The 25,064-nt window shown below is 39.2% G+C and overlaps 1 protein-coding gene across 1 annotated transcript; it reads left to right on the plus strand.

Moving 5' to 3' along the window:
* Positions 1-519: 519 nt before the first annotated feature.
* Positions 520-24,706, plus strand: LOC126369953 (synaptic vesicle glycoprotein 2B-like). The gene is made up of 11 exons (XM_050014557.1): positions 520-722; positions 10,028-10,127; positions 16,383-16,544; positions 17,074-17,236; positions 17,425-17,546; positions 18,511-18,755; positions 19,480-19,649; positions 21,069-21,192; positions 21,318-21,601; positions 22,310-22,437; positions 23,177-24,706. Exons 2-11 carry the CDS (start codon positions 10,037-10,039, stop codon positions 23,275-23,277), a joined length of 1,590 nt encoding a protein of 529 aa, XP_049870514.1. The 5' UTR covers positions 520-722; positions 10,028-10,036; the 3' UTR covers positions 23,278-24,706.
* The last annotated feature ends 358 nt before the right edge of the window (positions 24,707-25,064 follow it).

Raw genomic sequence — 25,064 nt, forward strand, 5'->3', positions numbered from 1 at the left:
GGGCCCAGTGCGGATTGATGGTTATTAACGACTGCTAATGCAGCCGGGACCAACGGCTTAACGTGCCTTCCGAAGCACGGAGGAGCTCGAGATGAAAACTTTTTTTTGTGGTCACCCATCCTATGACCGGCCTTTGCGAAAGTTGCTTAACTTCAACAATCGCAGACCGAGCGCGTTTACCGCTGCGCCACCGTACTCCTCATTTTTATTTTTATTGTAATTTAATTAAATTTCAAGAAAAAAATCTATGCTTACGACATCTACTAAAGCTCCAGATTTCGTAATAAATCTTGGGTTTTAGCAAGTATTACCTAATACTTGCGTAATATTAAAAAATGTCCGCGATTCAAGAGGTGAAAAGATAATTGTATCCATAACATAAATTATGCCTAGTATCTACTCGTATGAAACAAACACATTGACCGACTAGAGATGTGACTGACCATCTTACTGACTCGTTACTGAGGACACGACTCACACTGATATAACGACTGTAAATGACTGAAAATAATCAGTCTTAATTTGGCAACCGATTATGCCGCACGCAACATCAGTGCACGCAAATTATTCTTACACCATGTTATAAGAAAAAAATATTATAGATAAAAAAATATTAAAAGAAAACAAATTATAATATATTTTTAAGTGAAAAAAAAATATTGATTAATTTCTAAAGTGATTTTTTAATTATAAGTGAAGTTAAAGAAAAATAAATCAAAAAGGTAGGTTTGTATGATTTATTATAGCAATAAATGACAATAATGGACGAAGCGAAAGTGTTGTATATGTCCCGTATGTAGTGGAATTCCCACTGTTTCTGTCTACCCTAATAGGAAGTACGCGTTATCATGTATGTAAAATATAAGCAATTTCAAAATAACACACCAGTTTTACTAATAGAGAAATATTTTACACGTGTTAAATTACTTACAACATACAAAAAAAAATAAAAATAAAAAAAATCACTAAAAAAAATAAACAAAAAGAAAAATACAAAAAAGTAAATGAAAAAAGATAAAATAGGGAGAGAGAGAGAGAGTAGTAAATTACTTATAAGTTTTATTTAGGTATGTTTGCTCGTAAGTATATAAAAAAACTATATATTATATTATAATATAAAGATTACACCAAGACGTTATATTTTTTACGTTGTCATGCGTGTAAATATTTACGCACTAAATAATTAATCTGTTGTATAATATACGAAAGGCTCCGAATATTTTATTTTTTTGTGACGTGACTTATTGTAGATTTGCCGCAGATGGCTTTAACTACTTGGCCGGACAAATGGGGAGCGCTGAGGGCTCTCACCCTCCGAATATCATGTGTGCGTACGTGATGCGTACTCTTATCTTAATTATTTACTAAATAAAAAAATCTTAGTAACTAATAATAGTAATATTTTTCATTGAAAATTAAAAAGATTTTATCAACACCAAGATGAATTAAATATTTCTTGTAGCTTAATAATAACTACAACTTTACCCCAACAACTTATTATTCTACGCATTAAATTATTATAAGTTACATTTAGGTAAATAAACCTCTTTGCTCGTTGACAAGATGACACCAACTTTATATTTTTTATATTGTCACGCGTGTAAATATTTACGCTCTAAATAATTAATCTCTTACTCTCTTCCTACGAATAGATAATTATTATTAAAATAAAATATATATTATAAATAATTAAATATATATTATTAATATATTATTTAAATAATTATTATTTATTCGTAGGCACACATAATATTCGGAGCGGAGGATTATAAATAATTATTATTTATTCGTAGATGTGTGCGTATTAACTTATGTTACTTTATTTACTAAAGAAAATATATTGACCCGCATATGGTGCTATAGCTGGAGATAATAAGTCGCTATATATTGGTGCTTTCGTTATTTGTCCGGCCAAGTAGTGACTGACGTATGTGGCAAATCTACAACAAGACACGTCAAAAAATGCTGTGACAGCTTGTAACTGAACTAGCTGTTAATCATTCTATTATTCTTTGTAAGGTTACAAACAATAAAAAAAGAACATAACATTAACAGCCTAAATACGTCCCACTGCTGCACACAGGCTTCCCCTCAATGAACCGGAGGTATGGAGCATACTCCAGCATGTTCCACTGTGGGTTAGAGGAGGTGTTTTTACAGCTAATAGCCCGAACCAACGGTTTAACGTGCCCTCCGAAGCACGGAATCGCCTTATGTTTTCAGACAATCATGTGATGCAAACCTGTAAAGTCCTTACCAAAAGACACTCTCACAAAGTGATTTCTACAATGTCCCCATCAGGAATCGAACCCGGACCTCCAGATCGTGAGGCTAACGCTCTAACTACTAGAGCACGGAGGCTGGTGAAAATAAAAAAAACATAAAATAAAAATATATAGAAATTAGGAGGGCTAAAAAGGCCACATTGTAGCAATTCATCCAAAAAAAGCAATATTGCAATTTGACATTCGCGCATGTGATAGTAAGTGCGCAATGCAAACAAATGTCAAATAGTAATATTGCCCCCCAGATCCCGCTTTTTACCAAGTGTCACCCGGTTTATCACGCCACACGCCAGATACGATTCGGAAACGTCTGTTAGCTTCTCGCGATACCGACCTAACTCAACAAAAAAACTTGTCACTATGTATGATAGAGATATCTGTACCTACGTACAATAAATAAAATACTTATTCGATATGGCAACTTATGGTACTATTCATACATTTTATTATATGTCGTAATAAATACCTATCTAATAATGAAAGTAGGTATTAAAATATCTGACCTTGCAAAGGTCCTTTGTTGCACAAAAAGCGGGTTAAAAATAAATTTTAATCTGTGGGCTAATTAGACGCAAAAACAACATTTGTGTCCTTCCAAATTTAAATCCTTTTGCACAAAATCTAGAATGGATTTTATTAGTGTTTTTTATGATAAAAACATGGGTTCGTTATGTACTTATTGATCGCATTCGACTCTCAGTCTGACCTTCCAGTCAGAAGGTAAATCCAGCGCAATGACAGATAAGTAACATATACTGCATCCGAAAATTTGTCAGGTTATATGTTCCCCAAAACAATTTTTAAAATCTTTTTGTTTCCGTTTCATTTAAAATATTGATAAAAATGTCTCAAAACATTTTGCTGCAACAAACAAACTGTACTGGCCTGGAAATTCATCTGCAAAGGGACTTACTAAAATTTTAAAAGTTCAGTAAGTACTTTTGATAGACAAAATGGGGAGCTCGGTGGCGCAGCGGTAAACGCGCTAGGTCTGCAATTGTTGAAGTTAAGCACCTTTCGCAAAGGCCGGTCATAGGATGGGTGACCACAAAAAAAAAGTTTTCATCTCGAGCTCTTTCGTGCTTCGGAAGGCACGTTAAGCCGTTGGTCCCGGCTGCATTAGCAGTCGTTAATAACCATCAATCCGCACTGGGCAAAATTTAAAAGGGGAAAAATTATTTTTGCGGACCATACTTAATTTGATGCAGTGCAATGTTTTGATACGTTTTTTATCAATAGTTTAAACGAAAACAACCAGCGTGCAGTGAGGTCCAATGTGAGGTCAAGAAAGAATGATGAAATATCAACCGTAGATTAGCCATTGATGTGGATTATAATAATATCATCTGTATTTATAGTGAGTAAAATCAATAGGCTAGTTTCCAACTAGTCAAATCAGTTACTTTTACTAAACATCAAAACACGAAATTACTTACTATGGAATTTATATGAAAAAACACACTGTGACATAGGAAATCGTGATAAAATGTCGGACTTATTATTACGTTCTTGATTAAAATACATAAATAAGTTACATTGAAAAACAGTCTTTATTTAGTAAGAATCAGAATTTCATAGTTTATCTTGAACTTAGTACGCGACCCGATTCCATAGGTTACCGAGAGCACTCAGCGCTCCCCATCTGTCCGACCAAGTAGTTCATGCCATCTGACGTAAAATTACAATAAGTTACGTCACAAAGAACGTATAACGGGTTTCTTGCATTTCATACGGCCAAATAAGGTCACTCTACGATATGCTGATATTCTGTCACCATGCAATTTAGGCATGCATCACGGCCACATTGAATCAATTCATCTAGAAAAGCAATATTGCTTTTTGACATTTATTATTAGCATTGTGTATTTATTTAAAAAAAACGCAAATGTTAAACTACAACATTGGTTTTTAAATGAATTGCTTCGATGTGGTGTCTTTAACCTAACCCCTCACGAGTGACGAGTTGGGCAGTATGCACGGTGAAACAACTTTTTCGTAATGTATAAATGCATAAGAAAATATCGTAGCAGATCGTAGCACTTTCACTCTACGTACCAAAATTCGTAGCAGCACGCTACGACTGCACGGTTACGATTTTATTGTCAATAATAATCCTAACACCGAGATTAGTGAGGTTGGTTATCTATTATCTATACAGGGTGGCCCAGAAGTTCAGGTTCAAAATGAAAAATTAGATAGAGGGGCTCATTAGCTACCAGAAACACCCCCATGTATGTTCAGCAATTATTTACGGTTTAGGAGATATGACCCATTTTGTACCTTTTTCTAGATTTTCTACCTTACTTCATAAATAATCATTTTGTCGCTATCCCTTTCTTAATAAATATTTTATTTTACTTCACAACTATGCCTAAGTCTGTGTACCGCTCAATCAAAGATAAATCAAAGTGAAATTGAAGAAAATAAAAGTTATCGGAAGTCAAAGTGAGAATTCGACCAAAATTGTTACAGTTGTTAAAACTTCGCCGAAGAATAATAAATACATGAGATTGTCATAGACCCTGGAAGTATTTCTAAAAACTGCTCCATTTAATAGGCTTTTAGAAACATCAATAAAAAGTACCCTTAATATGGGCAAAAAACTAAGTAATTAGCCCTCAAAGATTGCAAGACAGACAGATTTGAAGAAAAATTTGACATTCTCATACAATGTAGCTGCTACTTTCTAACGTTGTTAGCGACAAAATGCTTATTTCTGAAGTAAGGTAGAAAATCTAGAAAAAGGTACAAAATGGGTCATATCTCCTAAACCGTAAATAATTGCTGAACATACATGGGGGTGTTTCTGGTAGCTAATGAGCCCCTCTATCTAATTTTTCATTTTGAACCTGAACTTCTGGGCCACCCTGTATATATTATAATATAAAGACATAGCATCACGCCTGTATCCCCTAAGGGTTAGGCAGAGTTGTATACAGGGTGTAAGCGACATCGTAACGAATACTGAGGGGGCTGATTCAGACCATGATTCTGAGTTAATATCAAGTGGAATTTCCTGTCAGAAAACTCATGATTTTTTTTGTGTTTTTTAAATTATTATAAGTTCCACTTTTGCGACGGAAAATTCCACTTGATATCAATCATGGTCTGAAACATCCCTCAAAGTTTTCGTTGCGATGTCACTAACACCCTGCATGAATAGGGGATATAGTACAAAAAATAACTTCGTTCAGGGATGTTCTGAAAAAGAACAGAAGGTTATATTGAAGCAATTCATCAAAAAAAAAAACAAAGTTTTGTCTTTTTAGATAAATTACCCCTCCGGCTGATTGAGGGGAGGCCTGTGCCCAGCAGTGGGATATATATAGGCTATTTATGTTATGTTCATGCTAACTTCAAAGGGGCCCCTTTTTAGACCTCCAGATAATCCATAAATGCGGAAAGACTATTTACGACCAGACTTTGGAAACGCATTAACATTTTATCAGCAACAGATAACCTTACGATTTCTCAGACAGACATACGCCGTTCCAACTGAGAGTACCTAGGTAATTTGTCATAATAGAAAGTCTTTCATCATTTGGCCCCATGTTTGCTCCACTTTTGCCCTTAACAACAAGTGAGATCATTTGTATCTTATCATGTTATGATATTCACCCAGTAATCAGCAAAACTATAATGTTATTTATGACTTGCCCCATGCAGCGAAATAATATATTATTAATATACTTACTCGCAATATTATAAAGATAAGAATTATCATGTTAGAATATTCCATACTTCCGCGAATGTTGTTGTATGAAACAAAAAATACCTTTTGTCTCATTAGGACAGTGACGGCATCCGTGGTCCAGTGGTTGAGCGTTGGGCTCACGATCTGGAGGTTCCGGGTTCGATTCCCGGTGGGGACATAACACAAATTTTTTTTTTTCTCCCCTACTGTGTTTGTATTGTTACTGTGGCGTCCTCTAATAATAAATACTTTCTTTCTTTCTTTCTTCTAAATTGGAGGATATTACTGGCTGATCACCTGATTGTCCGAAGGTAAGATGATCCGTGCTTCGGAAGGCACGTTAAGCCGTTGGTCCCGGTTACTACTTACTGATATAAGTAAGTAGTCGTTACATGAGCCATGTCAGGGACCTTTGGCGGCTCAATAATAACTATGACACCAGGGTTGATGAAGTTAGTAATTCACCTCACAACCCACACGATAGAAGAAGAAGGAAAATATCCTCTGCCAATGTATCTCTGACTAAACAGTAATCCTACTATAAGGCTGCGTTTCCATTGTCTCGGAGCTGTGGGGAGAGGAGCGGAGATGTACAGGAATCGACCAATCACAGTGAGGGAGAGAGTGACAAAGCGTCTTCGTTTTTCGCTCTCTCGAACGTTGTGATTGGTCAAATCCGCACATCTCCGCTCCTCTCCACTCCTCTCCGCACAACTCCGCGTCAATGGTAACGCAGCCTAATACTTGCCAACTAATACAAGGCTAGTAACATCTAGATCTACCTAACAACCTCACCTCAAGTTTAATACCTCGTGTCGACCGTTACGATTATAAATTACTATGCAACACACACAGACATGTAATCAATAATTAAAAAGAAAAAACTTGTTACTACATCCACTTACTCCATAGGGTTGAATTTACCATATTTTTTCCTGTAAGAAATACCTGCAGAACAGGTTGATAAGGAAAAAGTGGCTTGATATTTTTTACATTGATACCTGGCCAACAATATGATTGGCCACCTGATACGACACGATTCATTTATAACAAACATCATAGAAGAAAAAATTGAAGGGAAGAGAGGAAGGGGTAGACCTAGGAGAAAATTTATGAAACAAATAAAAGAGAAGGTGCAGGTCGTGTCGTATCAGGAGGTGAAGGTTTTGGCGTATCAAGAGGCAGGTTTATATGTATCATCATCATCAGCCCATTAACGTCCCCACTGCTTGGGCACGGGCCTTCCCTATGGATGGATAGGGAGATCGGGCCTTAAACCATCACGCCCAGTGCGGATTGATGGTTATTAACGACTGCTAATGCAGCCGGGACCAACGGCTTAACGTGCCTTCCGAAGCACGAAGGAGCTCGAGATGAAAACTTTTTTTTGTGGTCACCCATCCTGTGACTAGCCTTTGCGAAAGTTGCTTAACTTCTACAATCGCAGATCGAGCGCGTTTACCGCTGCGCCAGTGAGCTCCTCGAGGAAGGTTTATATGTATAAAAACATCCAATAAATAGTGGAGAAATACTGTTATTTTTGAGGTTTTTAATGTGTTGTCGTTAATAATTACATTTTTTCGTCAGCACTGCACCCGAGTGAAGCCGGGGCAGGTGTCTATGAATACGAACAATGACAATAATTCAGATAATTACTTACAGAAAAACAAACAAAACGTGACTATGTAAAGGAATACGATTAAGTAGTTCAATGTTTTCTGACGTAAGTTCAGTTCCATAATGATTGAAAGATTAGTTAGTATACTTAGTAACACATTACTATTCGTCCATCGTGTTGGTTGTGAGGTGGATTACCATCCCCATCAACCCTAGTGTCAGGGTTACTATTGAGCCGCCATAGGCCCCTGATATGACTCATGTAACGAATACGTACATCAGTAAGTAAATAGTAACCGGGACCAACGGCTTAACGTGCCTTCCGAAGCACGGATAATCTTAGTTTTGCACAATCAGGTGATCAGCCTGTAATGTCCAAACTAGGGATCACAAAGTGATTTTTGTAATTTGTCACTACCGGGATTCGAACCCGGGACCTTCGGATCGTGAGCACACACATATTACTTATGATACATTAATGGAAAGACCTTCATATTTGAGAAGAAAACGTCGTGATTGTCAACGGTGCATACCCTTTATCCCTCTAAGTCGAGCGAGTTTCGATGTATAGTATAGTTATGGGAAAATACCTAAGTATTTTTAGACTAATAAACACCAATAAAATAAAAATGCAAACGCATTTTATATGTTCGACCTTATTTTAGTAATACCGGTTTTGGAACGTACTGCATACGAGACAAACACACACACAACACAGTTGGCTCGACCCATGGTATAAGAACATCAGTAGGGTCTGCATAACAACCGCGCCGCGCGCGGCACGAATTATACCGGGGTCTTCGACCTATAGCCGTTTACGTATAGTAGACGTCAGGTCGACATGGCAATTCTCTAGTGACGTGACGTTTTCAATATCGATATATTTTTATTATGTATGTAACAAAATGTGAGTAAAATAATACCACGTTTTCATTTAAGTTAATATTTATTCATCTGAATCATCTAACGTTAATTTTATTTCTAAAATATTATTCTTAGTTTTCAATAATTTCTTAGCAAGTATATGTAAAATATACTATATGTAAAATATACTTGCTATATTTATAATTTTGATTGACCATAAATATTTAGATTAGATTTCTTTTAAATCTATTGTTTTCCTTTTGTGTTAATGTTAATTTCTAATTCAATAAATTATGTGAGCAAGATTATAATCGATAAACGCGGTCGATACGGACTCGTGCGACACTAAGACTAAGACGCCGCGGGGACTGTGCGGGTGTGCGGGGCGACCCCGCCTCCGCGGCTCACCTCATGCCCCGATTGCTATGTCGACCTGTCGTCAACTATAGATAGCATTCGTATCGTTTATTGGTCGAAGCGCTCAATATTATTCAAGCCGCGCGTGACGCGGTTGCCATGCAGACCCAGCAGGGGCCTGTTCCATAAAACTTACAATTGTAAATTACAAAGACAATTTGATGTACATTGCGGAGTGTGTGATCACGAATATTTTGCAGTTTCAAATTATCTACGTGACAATGTGACAGCTAACATTTCAAGGTTAGCCCAGCTGACGTCATCCCACCCTGCGTTGCCATTTCGTAAAAAAATAATTAACCACAACCAGTGTTTTTATATTTACTTTGCAAGGCAATATTGAACTTTTAGTAAAATATTTATTTACAGTTTTAATGATTTGAATATACTTATGTGACAAGTAACAGTAATTAAATACATTAGTCAGTAATTCACTTACTTTTCAATAATAAATTTTATATCCGTTGGAATGTTGGAGATACCAATTTAATAGTAACACAGTGGTAACACTTACGTCATCAAAGGGCTAGCAATGGCGGCTTGGCATAGGATTGAGCATACCTGATTTTCATATCTTCCATGGATTTTCCATGGCTCGAACATTACAGACGGCGATACGGTTCACCACCTATCACGTCGATTTAGAAAGATCGGTGAGGTAAGTCTCATGACTTAGTTCATCTTGCGATGAACTACCCCAATTGGGATATAGTCGTGAACTTGTGCATACGAGAATTTTATATTTTTTTAATACCTACGCTAAATGTAGAGTCATATAAGGCACAATGGGGATGAGACTTGCAGTCACTGTTGATACCAAGTCCTAAGATGGATATAACGAACCTGGCGACTTAAAGGTGGTGATTTATATAAGTACCGAGTATTAATAATAATAATTATTAGATTAAACTGGCCTCTCCGTGTTGGCTTCGGCCCCACGCACGCCTTCCAAAAGTCCGGGACTCCATAGACCCGAGATATGGAAACGACATACAAATAATAATAATAATTAGATTTATAGCTGGCATAAAAAGCCCATATAACCTAATAAATAAGTACAAATAAAATAATACAATACACAAGACATTTAATTTAAAATTACGGGTCTACTTTCTGTTGGTATTAAATTTATCTTTCCCTTTCTTTACAGATATCCAAAATGGCGATAATAGGACCAAAAGAGAAAGAAGTCAACGGCACGATGAAGAGTGATAAGATGATGTCGTTAGATGACGCCATGATGCTTACAGGTAATGACAATGTGGAGTATTCTTCTGTCATGGGCATAGACTAAAGAATAATACTGCGTACATACATACATACATAAACTCACGCCTATTTCCCACCGGGGTAAGCAGAGACTATAGAATTCCATTTGCTTCGATCCTGACACAGTTCTCTTGCTTCCTCCACATTCATTAATCGCTTCATACACGCACGCCGGTTTAGAGTAGATCGTATTGAACCTTTTCTAAGGACATATAAAAGGACAAATAATACTGCGTATAGAACGGTAACTCTCTGCCCCGCGCCAATTCGTACCGGAAACCGAGCTCGATTTACCTCACCCCCCTGGGTCTTAAAGCTACACTACACAATCTATCTGACATGTTCTGTTGGGGCAAAAGTGGCCCAACAGAACATGTCAATGTGGGAATAGATTTTTTTTTTTGACCTGACTTATTGTAGATTTGCCGCAGATGGCATTAACTACTTGGCCGGACAAATGGGGAGCGCTGAAAGCTCTCACCCGGTACAACGTTTAAGACAACAGGCCTGAGGGTGCCCAGTTGGGCGCGAACGTCGGCTCAGGGCGTCGTCTGAGAGGAAAAATATTTGAAAGAATTAATCGACCCTAGTGGGTCGATAGCGATAAGCACTGAATGAGGGAAATCTTCAACCACGCCGGCGGGGTCGGTATCGGGGGAAGGGAATAGATCAAATTGATGTTTACGTTCAAGTGTTATCGATAAGATAACAAATGTCTGTATAAGAAAGAGGGGCATTACGTTCATGATTGATAAAAAAATAAACACAAATATTACCGGTCATCAACCCAATGTTTTGGGTTAAGTTGAAAGGCAACAAGCATAATCATAATAGTACGTATGTCCCTGTTGACCTTTGCCGATTGGTTGCAATCTTTTATTATTTAATAGACTTAAACTAATTATAAATAATAATAAAAAATAAATAATATATATAACGTATATAATATATATTACGTGTACTTTTATTTCTTTGTAATGTTAAGATTAATAATATTTACTTGTTAAGTTTGTAATATATAAATAATATATATTGTATGTTTATAAATATTTCCTAAGTAACCTTCTTAGATTAAAAAATATATAATATACTAATGAATGAGAAGCTCGGTGGCGCAGCGGTGAACGCGCTCGGTCTGCGATTGTTGAAGTAAAGCAACTTTCGCAACGGCCGGTCATAGGATGGGTGACCACAAAAAAAGTTTTCATCTCGAGCTCCTCCGTGCTTCGGAGGGCACGTTAAGCCGTTGGTCCCGGCTGCATTAGCAGTCGTTAATAACCATCAATCCGCACTGGGCCCGCGTGATGGTTTAAGGCCTATCCATCCATAGGGAAGGCCCGTGCCCCAGCAGTGGGGACGTTAATGGGCTGATGATGATGATACTTATGAATAAAAAAAAATAAAAAAACAACGAGGCAGCAACGCCGCGAGCGTGATGGGCACATTCGGTCGTGAGGTAGTAAAAGGGAACATCTTTAATTGAGCTTTTTAATAGTTACTTTAAATAATAATTATTATTATTTAATACACTTTTATAGACTTAATTTTGATTTTATTTTAATTTAACGGTCCAAACCAAACTAGGGATCACAAAGTGATTTTTGTTATATGTCCCCACCGAGATTCGAACCCGGGCTCGTGAGCCCAACGCTCAACCACTGGACCACTGGCCGTTATAGAATTCGATTAATTAATTATACTTTCTCAATGATTCTTTTATTTTATTTTTTTTTATTTATTTATTTCTCTCTCTACAAAGGATCACCTAATAACTAATGGGTACAAAATGTTTTGAAAGAATACCTTTGAGAGTGCTGGAGTCTGTACTGGGCTCGAAACCCGTATTACAGTTCACCAGGCTCCCCCCCTCTGAACTATGTAAAGTGCTATACTAATCAATTAAGTGCATTATAGCACGTAGTATGTTACACATGTAACATAACAACTCAAAAGAGAAATAATACATTAAAAAAAAGGATAAGAACTAAAAACAGAAAAGCAAAAAATAATAAATAATAATAATTAAAATTAACTAACCAGTACGGTTTCTAAAGATGGTAAAGAGAGATCCAGTTGAATCTCAATGCCACCTCTGCTTACGACAATCGTTTTGCGTGACTTATAATTGCATTATCCACACAATAATAGGAAGAAAAAGTCGCAGTCTATAATAATAATTGCCTAAAGACTCAACTGTCAAGTCTGAATCGTTTATAGTTCATCATGCAATAATCCAATTTTCTGACACTTTGTGGCGTTATGGCTTAAAGTGGCTTTGACTTCCTAATTACAGCTATTGTTCAAATAAAGAACACGCAACACCTGAAGTATTTCATCTCTCTCGCGGCTCTAACCATAGAGGCAACCAATCAGCCCTGAAACCAAACACTTCAGCACCCCGATACCGACCCCGCCGGCGTGGTCGACGATTTCCCTGAATCAGCGCTTATAGCTATCGACCCACTAGGGTCGATTAATTCTTTCAAATATTTTTCCTCTCAGACGACGCCCTGAGCCGAGGTTCGCGCCCAACTGGACACCCTCAGGCCTGTTGTCTTTAACGTTGTACCGGGTGAGAGCCTTCAGCACTGCCCATTTGTCCGGCCAAGTAGTTAATGCCATCTGCGGCAAATCTACAATAAGTCACGTCAAAAATAAAAAATAACTATAACAAGTGGTTATGGAATTTTTCTCAGTGTTTCCATCGGGAATCGAACCCGGACTTTGAGCGCAATGCTCTAACCACTAGACCACGGAGACTGTTTGCTTATACACCACATGTTTATTTACATAACTGCCCACATTATCAAATAATCGCAGCAATAGCCAATACATAAAGATTAGAAATACACAAATATTATTACGTATTACAATTTAAATGGAATATTTACAGTAAAAACAATTAACTATGTCAAGGGGTCAGACATGTCATAATTGTGTCGGCAGAATCATACATTAGAATTAGATAAAGAGATAAATAGACCAAGTGGCAAGTGCATATTGCACATGTTATTTATAGACATAAGCTTTGGCATTCGTTTGAGACACTGTTTTTTTACCCAATACGACGCGAATTATATCGAGCGCTTGGACCAATAAACGACGCGAATGCTATCTACGTAGATGGACGTCAAGCTGCTATTGGTCGAACCGCTCAATAAAATTCGCGCCGCGCGGCGCGGTTGTCATGCAAACACGGCAGGGGGGTTAAATTGGCCACATCGAAGCAATTCATCTAAGAAAGCAATATTGCTATTTGACATTTGTTAGCATTGCACACTTACTTTTATGCGCAAATGTCAAATTGCAATATTGGTTTCTTAGATGAATTGCTTCGATGTGGCCAATTTAACCCCCCAATACACTCTAACTAATTTTATTTTAAGTTATAAGTACCTGTCATTTTCTTATCCGCCAAAAAGGAAAAAACGGGCAATCGACAGGCGTAAAATGTATGGAAACCAAATTTTAGACAGAAATTTTAACAATCCTCTCAAAATTTTATATTGTCGAGTTACCCGACAGAATTAAATTGACAGCACACATCAAACAGGCTGCATACCAGCGAAATGCCTATTTGATTCGCCTGGGTTATTCCCATAATACATACATAACATAAACAGCCTATATACGTACCACGGGCAGCGCAGGACCGATCGTCGTGGAGATCCTTGGGGGAGGCCTATGCCCAGCAGTGGGCGTCGTACGGCTGATGATGATGATACGTCACACTGATGGGCACAGGTCTCCCCTCAATCAACCAGGGGAGGTATGGAGGATACTCACGCTGCTCCAAAGCGGGTTTGAATTGACATTAAAATTCACTTTAAAACAGCTGTCACTTATTCGCCCCTTTCCTCTTCTGTGGATAAGATAATGACCCCAATGGTCCCGATGCCAATGGTCCTGCACACACATCCTAATTTTATTTTAAGTTATACCTGTCATTTTCTTATCCGCCGAAAAGGAAAGAGACGGGCAATCGACAGGCGTAAAATTTATGAAATTTTTAACAGCCCCTTTGAAGTGTGCTGTTAACTTAATTCTGTCGAGTAATTCGACAGCACATTTCAAACGGGTTGTTTATTCATTTTTAAATTAACGGTTGGCAATCATCCGTCCCTTTCCTTTTCGGCGGATAAGAAAATGTCAGGTACTTATAAAATAAATATTCTAGTTCTAACCTATAAGCCCGCATAGTTTCAAGGTGTCAGCAAGAATGTCAATGTTATTGTGTTCATTCCATGGAGAATATCTTCACTCGTGAGCTGCATACGACTTCATTCAATTAATGCAACCCGTTACATCATTTGTAATCAATTACTGTTAAAATTGACGTGTGTTCCACAAAAGTTATGCCTGTCGATTACCCGTCCCTTTTCTTTTCGGCGAATAAGAAAATGACAGGTATAACTTAAAATAAAATTCGGATGTGTATGCAGGACCATTGGCATCGGGACCATTGGGGCTATTGTCTTATCCACAGAAGAGGAAAGGGGCGAATAAGTGACAGCTGTTTTGAAGTGAATTTTAATGTGAATGAATAACCCAGGCGATTTAAATAGGCATTTCGCTGGTATGCACCCCGTATGTGTGCGTGGATTTAAGTATTTGACAGCCAAGCAAAATTGAATCCAATTATCATACAATTCGACTGAACTTTGCTTGACTGTCAAATAGTTAAACCACATTCATCCCTGTAGGCTCTGCACGATAACCGCGCCGCGCGCGGCGCGAATCATATCGAGGCCTTCTACCAATAGCCGTTTGACGTCCATCTACGTAGATAGCATTCGTATTGTTTATTGGTCGAAACTCTCAATATAAATCGCGCCGCGCGCGGTGCGTTTTTCATGCAGACCCGGCTGGTTTATTTTTTATTTGTAAGGTGGTACCTATAAACATTATTTTTTGCCGAAATGTGAAAACCTAATAAAGATAATGCATCCTAGAGATAGCACCTGTATCTAACCTCCTCTTAATTAGAGTGATAAATTATTTTATAACGTAAAATCTTGAGCTAAATCTTTGGTAAATAGAAAATAATCATATATGTATATAGTGGCATAAATTATGGCCGGAGAAACCCAGCTGCAAGCAAACAGATTCTTTCTTATCACATTTTAGATAAAAGCAAAGTTGTGTATTCATGTCGCAGTGATTTTTTTTAACTTTATTGTTATAATACTAAAGTACTTATCATAAAAACAATGTTAACCTTGGTTATAGTCTTAAAAGATTGTCATAACATGACCTAACCTCACGATATCCCAATTGAGGTAGTCAAATTTACATCCATGGCAAGATGAACTAAGTACGCAAACCTCACCGAGCTTTCTGTTAGACCAACGTGATAGGCTAGGAATATGATAGCGGACAGGATGGATGCGGCAGTTTTCAGGCGGTTCACCGACTTACATATACGTGTGTGAGCCGGTGGACTGATTGTGGGCTAGCTGCCGTTTCTGTTTAGGGTTCCGTATTTTATATTTTTAATTAGGTATTTTTATTTTATTTTTATTTAATTAATTAAATTTTCTGTCAAACTGTGGCCTTCTTTGTCTGATAATAAAGATTTTTTATTATTTATTTTTTGAGCCTATCACGTTGTATCATTATATAATGGTCGTGGAAAGTGTGTTAGTGAAAATTGCACTAAAATAATAGCTCATTGGTGCAAGTCCTTTACCGAGGTCGCGGGATTCGAACCGGAGCTCCCCGCTTGAGAAGCAAGCCAGTGGGCAGTCATGAGCCCAATGTACCCAATTTAGGACTCTGTCGCACTAACGTATTTGACATTTAGTGAAGACTTACAGTTCAATTTGTCAAAAAAGTTAATGTGACATGGTACTAAAGTGAAGTGAAGTTACATTTAATGCTCGTGACCGTACCAGGACCACAGTGACATATTCCTCCCCCGTGGCCTCCGTGGTCCAGTGGTTGAGCGTTGGGCTCTCGATCCGGAGGTCCTGGGTTCGAATCCCGATGGGGAATTATCACAAAAATTACTTAGTGATCCCTAGTTTGGCTAAGCCATTACAGGCTGATCACCTGATTGTCCGAAAGTAAGATGATCCGTGCTTCGGAAGGCACGTTAAGCCGTTGGTCCCGACTACTATTTACTGATGTAAGTAAGTAGTCGTTACATAAGCCTTTGCCGGCTCAATAGTAACCCTGACACCAGGGTTCACAAGAGAGAAGAAGTAATTTTATTTCATTATTATTTTTATCCTCAGGGTTTGGTGTGTACAACATCTTCCACATGCTGTTAGGAGGCATCATCCTAATGGGCGTGATCACGCAGAGCCTGGCGCTGGGCTACGTGCTGCCCGCGGCGCAGTGCGACCTCGGCCTGACTGCCTCGCTGCAGGGACTCCTGGCGGCCACGCCCTTCATGGGTGAGGAATTTTTTAGGAGACAGAGATCCGGGCAGTGGTACATGTCCACGTGCCGATCATAGTGCCCTGCAGGGCTTACACGCGCAACGTGATAAAATCATCAATCCATTCAATACATTTTGTCAAAATCGCTAAGTTTGTTTTTCCCTAACATGCATGCGTGGAATTTCCTGTCGGAAAATTCATGAAAACTTTAGTGTTATTTTTATTAATATTTTTAGTTCCATACAGCGGAAAATTCCAATTCATATCAACTCCTGGTCTGAATCATCCCCCTCAGTATTCGTTACGATGCCACTAACACCCTATGATGACAAATCTCAGCGACCTTGGCGTCAGGGTTATTATGGAACCGCCAAAGGCCTGACGTAACTCATGTAACGACTACGTACTTACATGAGTAAGTAGTAACCGGGACCTTTTGGACAATTGTGATCCGCCTGAATGTCCTTCGGTGCCTTCCACCCAACTCCTCTCTTATTTTGCCTTTGGTTGTCCACCTGTGTTTTATGATGAAGTCTACCCACAGCTATAATCCTGACGTCGTACGTGTGGGGCTGGCTGGGTGACACGCGCGGCCGCCGACCTGTCATGCTGTACACCATGCTGGTGTCTGTCGTCTTCTCAGTCTTCACCAGCTTCGCGCCCGACACCGCTTCATTCGCCGTGCTGCAATTCCTTTCCGCTGTCTTGTAAGTTATAAATTCACTAGCGACCCGCCCGGCTTCGCTCGGGTGCTGAGGAAAAAATAAAATTATTTTTTCTATACGTAGTATTAAAAAAAATGCATTTATTTCGGGTAGGTTCACTGTCCCTGTTTGTGTATTAGGTATTCCTTATTCTATGATTAAGTATACTAAAAGCCTTATCTGTTTTGCAGTACCTCTGGCTCCACGGCAGTAGTGTACACTTACATTGGAGAGTTCAACAACCTCCGACACAGAGACAAGATGGTCACATTCGGATCATCCTTCGTTGGAATAGGAACCGTTGTTTTGCCAGGTGAGATATTTATTTCTTCTCTTCTTCTAATCCTTTTATCTCCTAATTAAAACACATAATGAAAACACACAATAACGGGTTCTTACCGCGTTTTAGGTAGGGATATGAAACTCCAGATATTTCGACACTGTTGCAAGTTCCATGATCACGGGATGACTGATGAGATTGGAGTGGAGTAGGTAAATCCATAATTTTCTACGGGCAGACATATCTGTCTACCCTCTTGCTTTGCCGCTTGTTTATGTATTTGATATCGGAATGTTCGGAACCATCTGAACTCGCACCAAACTCACTACGACAAACTGCACTCACTGTGTCCTCACGTTTTGTCACCAAATTAGGCAGTTTTAAGCTTTTTACAACACCTACCACTGGACTTTTATCTCCTGTTGGGATGTAGGGTTCGAATACCAGATTTCCACTCCTCGCGATCTTTTGCAGCCTCTGTAACTTGCTCCAATGTCTTGCCGAGAGTTTTTCAACTCTCAGCATGAATGATCACCTCAGCAAAAAATACTTTGCGATCCCTAGTTTGGTTAGGACATTACAGGCTGATCACCTGATTATCCGATAGTAGGATGATCCGTGCTTCAGAAGGCACGTTAAGCGTTGGTCCCGGTTACTACTTACTGATGTAAGTGAGTAATCGTTACATGAGCCATGTCAGAGGCCTTTGGCGGTTCATTAATAAGCCTGACACCAGAGTTAATGAGGTTGGTAATCCACCTCACAACCCACACGATAGAAGAAGAAGCATGAACGATTCTTCTCTCTCACTTTGTCTTGAAATAGAGAATGTCTTTTTAAAATTCAAACCCCATTGGTTACCTATCGTGTCTGGAAATCTCGGCCGCAATAGCATATTGCGATTTGACATTTGCTCATATAAAAGGAAGTACACACAACTCACTCGATAGAAAAAGGACAATCCAGCAAAAGTGTTACTTATCTTCTTATATTACAGGCATATCCTGGTTGATCCTTCCTCTCGACTTCGCAACCTACATCGGCTTCCTGGACATCTACTATCGACCCTGGCGTTTGTTAGTCGTCGCCTGCGCATTGCCGTTCTTCTTCTCCTTCATCTGCCTGTGCTTCATGCCTGAAAGTCCAAAGTTCCTCTACACAGCCGGCAGAGTTGATGAAGCTCTTGACGTCGTCAAGAAAATCTATTCTGTAAATAAGCGGATGCCTGCTGACAGTTTCCCGGTAAGATTAAGTTTATATTTTAATAGCATGAAGTATACATTGTTTTAAGTATACGCGGTTATTATCATAATTAAAACACATAATAACGGGTTCTTACCGCGTTCAAAGTAGGGATATGAGACTCCTGATATTTCGGCACTGTTGCAAGTGCCATGATCACGGGATGACTGTTGAGATTGGAGTGGAGTAGGTAGATCCATAATTTTCTACGGGCAGACATATCTGTCTACCCTCTTTCTTTGCCTCTTGTTGATCATGGCACTTGCAACGGTGTCGAAATATCGGGAGTCTCATTATATCCCTACTTTAAACGCGGTTAGAACCCGTTATTATGTGTTTTAAGCATGAAGTAACGGTTTAACGTGCCTTTCGAAGCACGGATCATTTTACTTTCGGACAATCTAGTGATCAGCCAGTAATGTCCTAACCAAACTAGGGATTGGAAAGTAATTTTTGTGATATGTCTTCACCGGGAATCGAACCCGGGACCTCCGGGTTGTGAGCCCAACGCTCAACCACTGGACCACCGAGGTCGGTATTTCCCGTTGGGATAGGCAGAGAGAATTACACTTACTGCGATCCTGACACCACTTTCACTTCTTCCTTGTCTTGTCTTTATTTAGTAATCAGAATTTAATAAATTATCTTTGACTTAGGGAACCACCCAATTATAGTGTATCTGCCACAGAACCCTCGCACTCACTTCACCCCTTTTTAAATCCAGGTGACAGCTCTGACGTACGAGGGTCCAATAAAGACAACGGAGGTCCAGAAGAGCTCAGCGTTCATGACGGTTCTGAAGTCCATGCGCGACCAGACCGTGCCTCTGTTCAGGATGCCGCTGCTGCCATGGACTATACTGCTCTGCTTCGTGCAGTTTGGCTGCTTTGCTTCGTAAGTCATACTGTCATCAAACCATAGCTTCACGCCTCCCTGAAGGGGTAGAAGGGATAGAAGTTACCTCAATTCCTCGCCAGCTATGTTTAAGCTCCATGTAATAGGGGGTGAGTCAATTGCCAATAACCAGGCACATACATACATAAACTCACGCCCGTAATCCCAAATGGGGTGGGCAGAGCCACAAGTAATCAAAGACAACTTGCAGCCACTGTTGATACGAAGTCCTAAGATGGATATGATGAACCTTATGGTGATAAGGGATCAGCCTATCGCCCATAACATTAGTCCATCATGTTAGAGGACGCAATCCCTCTGTCGGTTTTTACGACATGCCCGGGAAGACAAGCAGCTGAACGTGTTCTATGTTTTTTATTTGCTCCCAGAACAGCATAGAAGCTAACCAGGCACAAATCGTGGAAACCACGTGTTGTCAATGTCTATGATCCAAACATGTATTCAAAGTCACCTCAAAACTCGACTTTACTCGAGTTCAGAAGTTTAGACCCTGAGTCGGGATCCAAACCGGTGACACTACGATTTAAGTCGCGCGTTCTCCTAAAATACCATCTAATTTTATTTTAAGTTATATCTGTCATTTTCTTATCCGCCGAAAAGGAAAGGGACGGGTAATCGACAAGCATAAAATTTATGGAACACACGTCAATTTTAAGCACAAATCTAAAACAACCGTCTAAAAATTTTACATCTGTCAATAACCCGACACAGTTAAGTAGACAGCACGTCAAACGGATTGCATACCAGCGACGTACCTTTTGATTCGCCCGGGTAATTCATTCATTTACTCATTCTTCCTAAAATTAAGAGCTGTGAATCATCCGTCCCTTTCCTTTTCGACGGATATGAAAATGACGGATATAACTTAAAATAAAATTAGGCGGTGTCTGCAGGAATCGGGGCCAATGTCATCATACCATAGAATAAACAATGATACGTTGTATAGAAGGCGCGAGGGAAGGCATAGACGGAAGGCAAGAGGGAAACCACTGCCCTATTTTTCCCTAAAAATTACACCGACAAGAGCGTGGTTCTTAAATTAATGATGATAGGAACACTGTCCGCCCGCCGCCGACAGTTTTGTTTTACTTATTGTAGATTTGGCGCATATGGCATTAACTACTTGGCTGGACAAATGGGGAGCACTGACCCTCACCCAGTACATAATTTAAGACAACAGGCCTGAGGGTGCCCAATTAGCACCGTTACGAACTTGATTCATTATCATCATCTCCCTAGCATTATCCCGTTTTTCACAGGGTCCGCTTACCTAACCTGAAAATTTGACAGGTCTGGTTCTTTACAGAAGCAACTGCCTGTCTGCCTTGATACCGACTTGAGTACCTCACGTAATAACAAGGTTATATTGGAAATAAAGAAGTTGTTTTGATTTTTCAGTACTAACGGATTTTACGTTTGGTTCCCGACAATATTGAACTCTCTGTCGTCGCATGAAGGAGGTGACACGAGGATCTGTGATGTCCTAGAAGCAGGCAGGGCTCCAGTTGAAAATGGCACTGTGGTAAGGCTTCAAAATAATAAGCTTGTAAAAGACTCCCTTAAATTCCCTTTCTAAATTCAAACCATAATCAGTAACTGTACCCACAAAACTATTTTCTCAGTACACTCCATCTTTTATCTTTCCAGGTGGAATGCATAGACACGATAAGCACAGAGACCTTCCTGCGGTCCATCTACATCGGCCTGGTCTTCTGCAGCATGTACATCATTGTCGGCTTCCTGGTCGACTACATTGGCAAGAAGACGATCCTGGTCACCATACTGACCGTCACCGGCGCCTGCGGTATCGGCGCCCACCTGGTCACTAGTCAACAAAGCGGGGTCATCCTGTTCGCGATCTTCCAAATGTGTGGAGCCTGTATTGGACTTATGAATGCTGTTGCTGTGGAATTGTTCCCGACTAAATACAGGTAGGTGCAGTTTTTGGTTGTAGTAAGTAATAACGAAGGTAGCACAGCAAGGTAGTTTTTAACCAACTAGATTACATATTGAAAACGATCGGATAGTGTGAGTGATAGCGCTGAGTTGACTCTGAAAATAAGTGAAATAAAAACTGAAGCATCGTGTAGTTATCCATTGAAGCACACTTGCAATATTGATTTTTAGATGAATTGCTTATATGTGACCTCGATTTAGGCACCCTGATCATCTGAAGCAACCTTCCTTGCTCTACATAGCAATGTACCTACCATAAAGATGAACTATATCCTTCTCCAACCAGAATATTGCCAAGTTTCGCATTTCAATTGAAAATAATATCATAAGTAAGTAGTTAATTCAAGAGCCACGCTCTTGTCGGTGTAGCATTCTCCACTCTTGTCTATCAAAGGGCAATTCTTTAACTTCCTTATAAAACACGACGTTCGCTTTTCTCTTTAATCTTCCCATGTAAGCTCTTCTTGGTCTTCCCCTTCCTCTCTTTCCTTGTAGCTATGATGCTTTCTCTTCTATAATGTTTTCAATAAATTAGTCTTGTCAATCATCTTGCCTCTTCTGTCGACAGTAACTCTCAATATTTGCCTCTTTCCCTTACTCTAAATAGCACTTCCTCATTAGAAAACCTTAAGAAAACCCCTCCTTTAAAAGAATTAGCACTATCATTTTGTTATGATGTCCAGGGCCATGTCAGTATGTCTGGGGATGATGATGGGCCGCACCGGGTCCATGGTGGGCTCCAACCTGATCGGGTTCTTGCTGAACTCTAACTGCGGCGTCGCCTTCTATCTCTTCGGAGGAATTGTTACTGGTAAGTTTGACATTTGTTTGTGTCAGTATTGAATGGCGAATCACATAACATAAAATAAGTTCACGACTGTATCCCAATTAGGCCGTGCTTCGGAAGGCACGTTAAGCCGTTGGTCCCGGCTGCATTAGCAGTCGTTAATAACCATCAATCCGCACTGGGCCCGCGTGACGGTTTAAGGCCCGATCTCCCTATCCATCCATAGGGAAGGCCCGTGCCCCAGCAGTGGAGACGTTAATGGGCTGATGATGATGACAATTGTTGCTTGATATTCGGATCATATTATGTAATAATTACCATGCTACCTATATCGCTTCCCTTTATTTTGATCAGAATAATAAGGGGTGGAAGATGTAATTGTGCCTGGGTGTAATAAAAAGAGTCATCATTTATACCCAAAAACAAAGATAAAAGATGCATATGTCTGTTCCATGAAATTACAAGGTTAAACGGAGAAAAATATGTATTACTTACTGGAAAGTCTAAGAGAAAGTTTTAAGAGGTACATCCATTGCAAGAAGAACTAAGTAGACAAGCCTCGCCGAGCTTTCTGTTAGACCAACGTGTTAGATGGTGAGCCATCTCGACGGAAAATTTCACTTGATATTTACTCAGGATCATGAGCTGAATCATCCCCCTCAGTATTCGGTACGGTGTGTAATAAGCACCCTCCATAGTAAGTACTTTCTCTTCAACTGAAATTAGAAATCTAAATATTAACAATATTCTACCTTTTTTCCAGTGAACGGTCTGGTCTGCCTAACTCTACCGTCTAGGAAGAAAATGAACAAGGAACCGACAACAGAGGAACCCACCCAATGCCAAACCCACGAACCAGCATGAACCAGTTTAAACCAGATCGGTGGAACAAGCTTCGCTACATTTCACCAGTCCTTCAACCAAAGAGGCTCTTAAGGGAATTTCCCATTACAAAATACTCTGCAATGATTTGTCTATGGCCAGATGATAAAAATCAATATAGAATTCCAAGATAGATGGCGCGGGTATTGAATATTTCTCTCTCGCTTTATTACTTAAAAAAAGAATGAGATAATAAACTTAGATGTCCATTTGAATATTTAAATTTAATTATCATAATACCAGTACAGAAAAGACCGGCCTAATTTGAACTCTCGGTATAGAGGGCGTGCCTTCGACACGGATTCAATTTACAGTGGACCAAAGCGTCCTACGGAATGTCTAAGTCTACTTAAATGTTGCCAAATTAGTCAAATTGCGGTTTTTGGTTCTTTTATATTTTTTTTTTATTCTGCGTGAATGTTTCTGGATTCACATTCGTACACAAATACGATCGAATATCGAAACGCGTTGGTAGAGTCATAGAAGATTGTTAAAATCATGGTATACCTAAGAAGACCAGGTATGCTCAATCCTATGACAAGCCGCCATTGCTAGCCCTTTGATGACGTAAGTGTTACCATCCAAATGATATCTCCAACATTCCAAGGACGCGAATTTTATTATTGAAAATTAAGTTAATTACTGACTAATGTATTTAATCGCTAATTTGTAACGTATACACAAAATATTTAAACTGTACGTAAATCTTTTACTAGGAGTACAAAATTTCCTTGCAAAGTAAATTAAAAACATGAGGACGTGGGTAATTTATTTTTTACGAAATGGCAACACAGGGTCGGATGACGTCAGCTGGTTAACCTTGAAAATGCTAGCTGTCAGTTTTGAGCATACCTGCGGGCTTAGCACCGTAAGCGCGCGAGTTTTTCTCGCCTCGACATACATCACCCGTCACTCTCTCACAGTACTGCACAGAAAGAGACAGATGATCTCTGTCGCGGCGAGAAAGAGTCGCGTGCTTACGGTGCTAAGCTTGCTGCGGTCTTCTTATACCATGGTTAAAATTAGTTTTTATATTGTTTTTCTTAGTATATAAGTAACTGTAAGTAGTAAATAACTATTAGATCAATTGTTAGGTAATAATAATTACATGGCATCATGCCTGTATCCCAGAAGGGGTAGGCAGAGGTGTATAGCGTAATATTAAAGGCCCAATCCTCACCAGCTATGTTTAGGTCCCACGAAATAGGGGGTGACCCTATTGCCATCAACCGGGCACACATCCTGGACACCACCTGATATCATGATCCAAAAATCAATTGAAACTCTTAGTTTAATGCCCGAGTCGGTAGTCGAATGGGGGTCCATTCGTGATTTTGTTAAGTATGTTAATGGACGAATGAGTTGACAGCTAGGTATTTTTTTTACAATAATAAAAATGATATATAAGAAACGATGCATTTTTTATTTTATATACTGTCGTATAATTCATGAAAATTTTAGTGTTTTTTTTAAATTAAGTATTTTCAGTTACAAACTGTTGCGACGGACAATTCCACTTGATATCAACTCATAATCATGGTCTGAATCACCCGTCACAGTTTTCGTTACGATGTCACTAACACCCTGTATTTAATTTAAATATCGGCTCGCTGCCACACCCTACACGTCTCCACTCCACCCCCGTACAGTCATGAGCAATATAATGTACCCACTTGAGGACTCTGTCGCACTAACATATTTTGACACTTAGTGAGATTTACAGTTCAATTTGTCAAAAAAGTTAATGTGACATGGTAACAAAGTGTATA

This window comes from Pectinophora gossypiella, chromosome 10 (assembly GCF_024362695.1).
Source record: "Pectinophora gossypiella chromosome 10, ilPecGoss1.1, whole genome shotgun sequence".
Classification (NCBI taxonomy): Eukaryota; Metazoa; Arthropoda; class Insecta; order Lepidoptera; family Gelechiidae; genus Pectinophora; species Pectinophora gossypiella.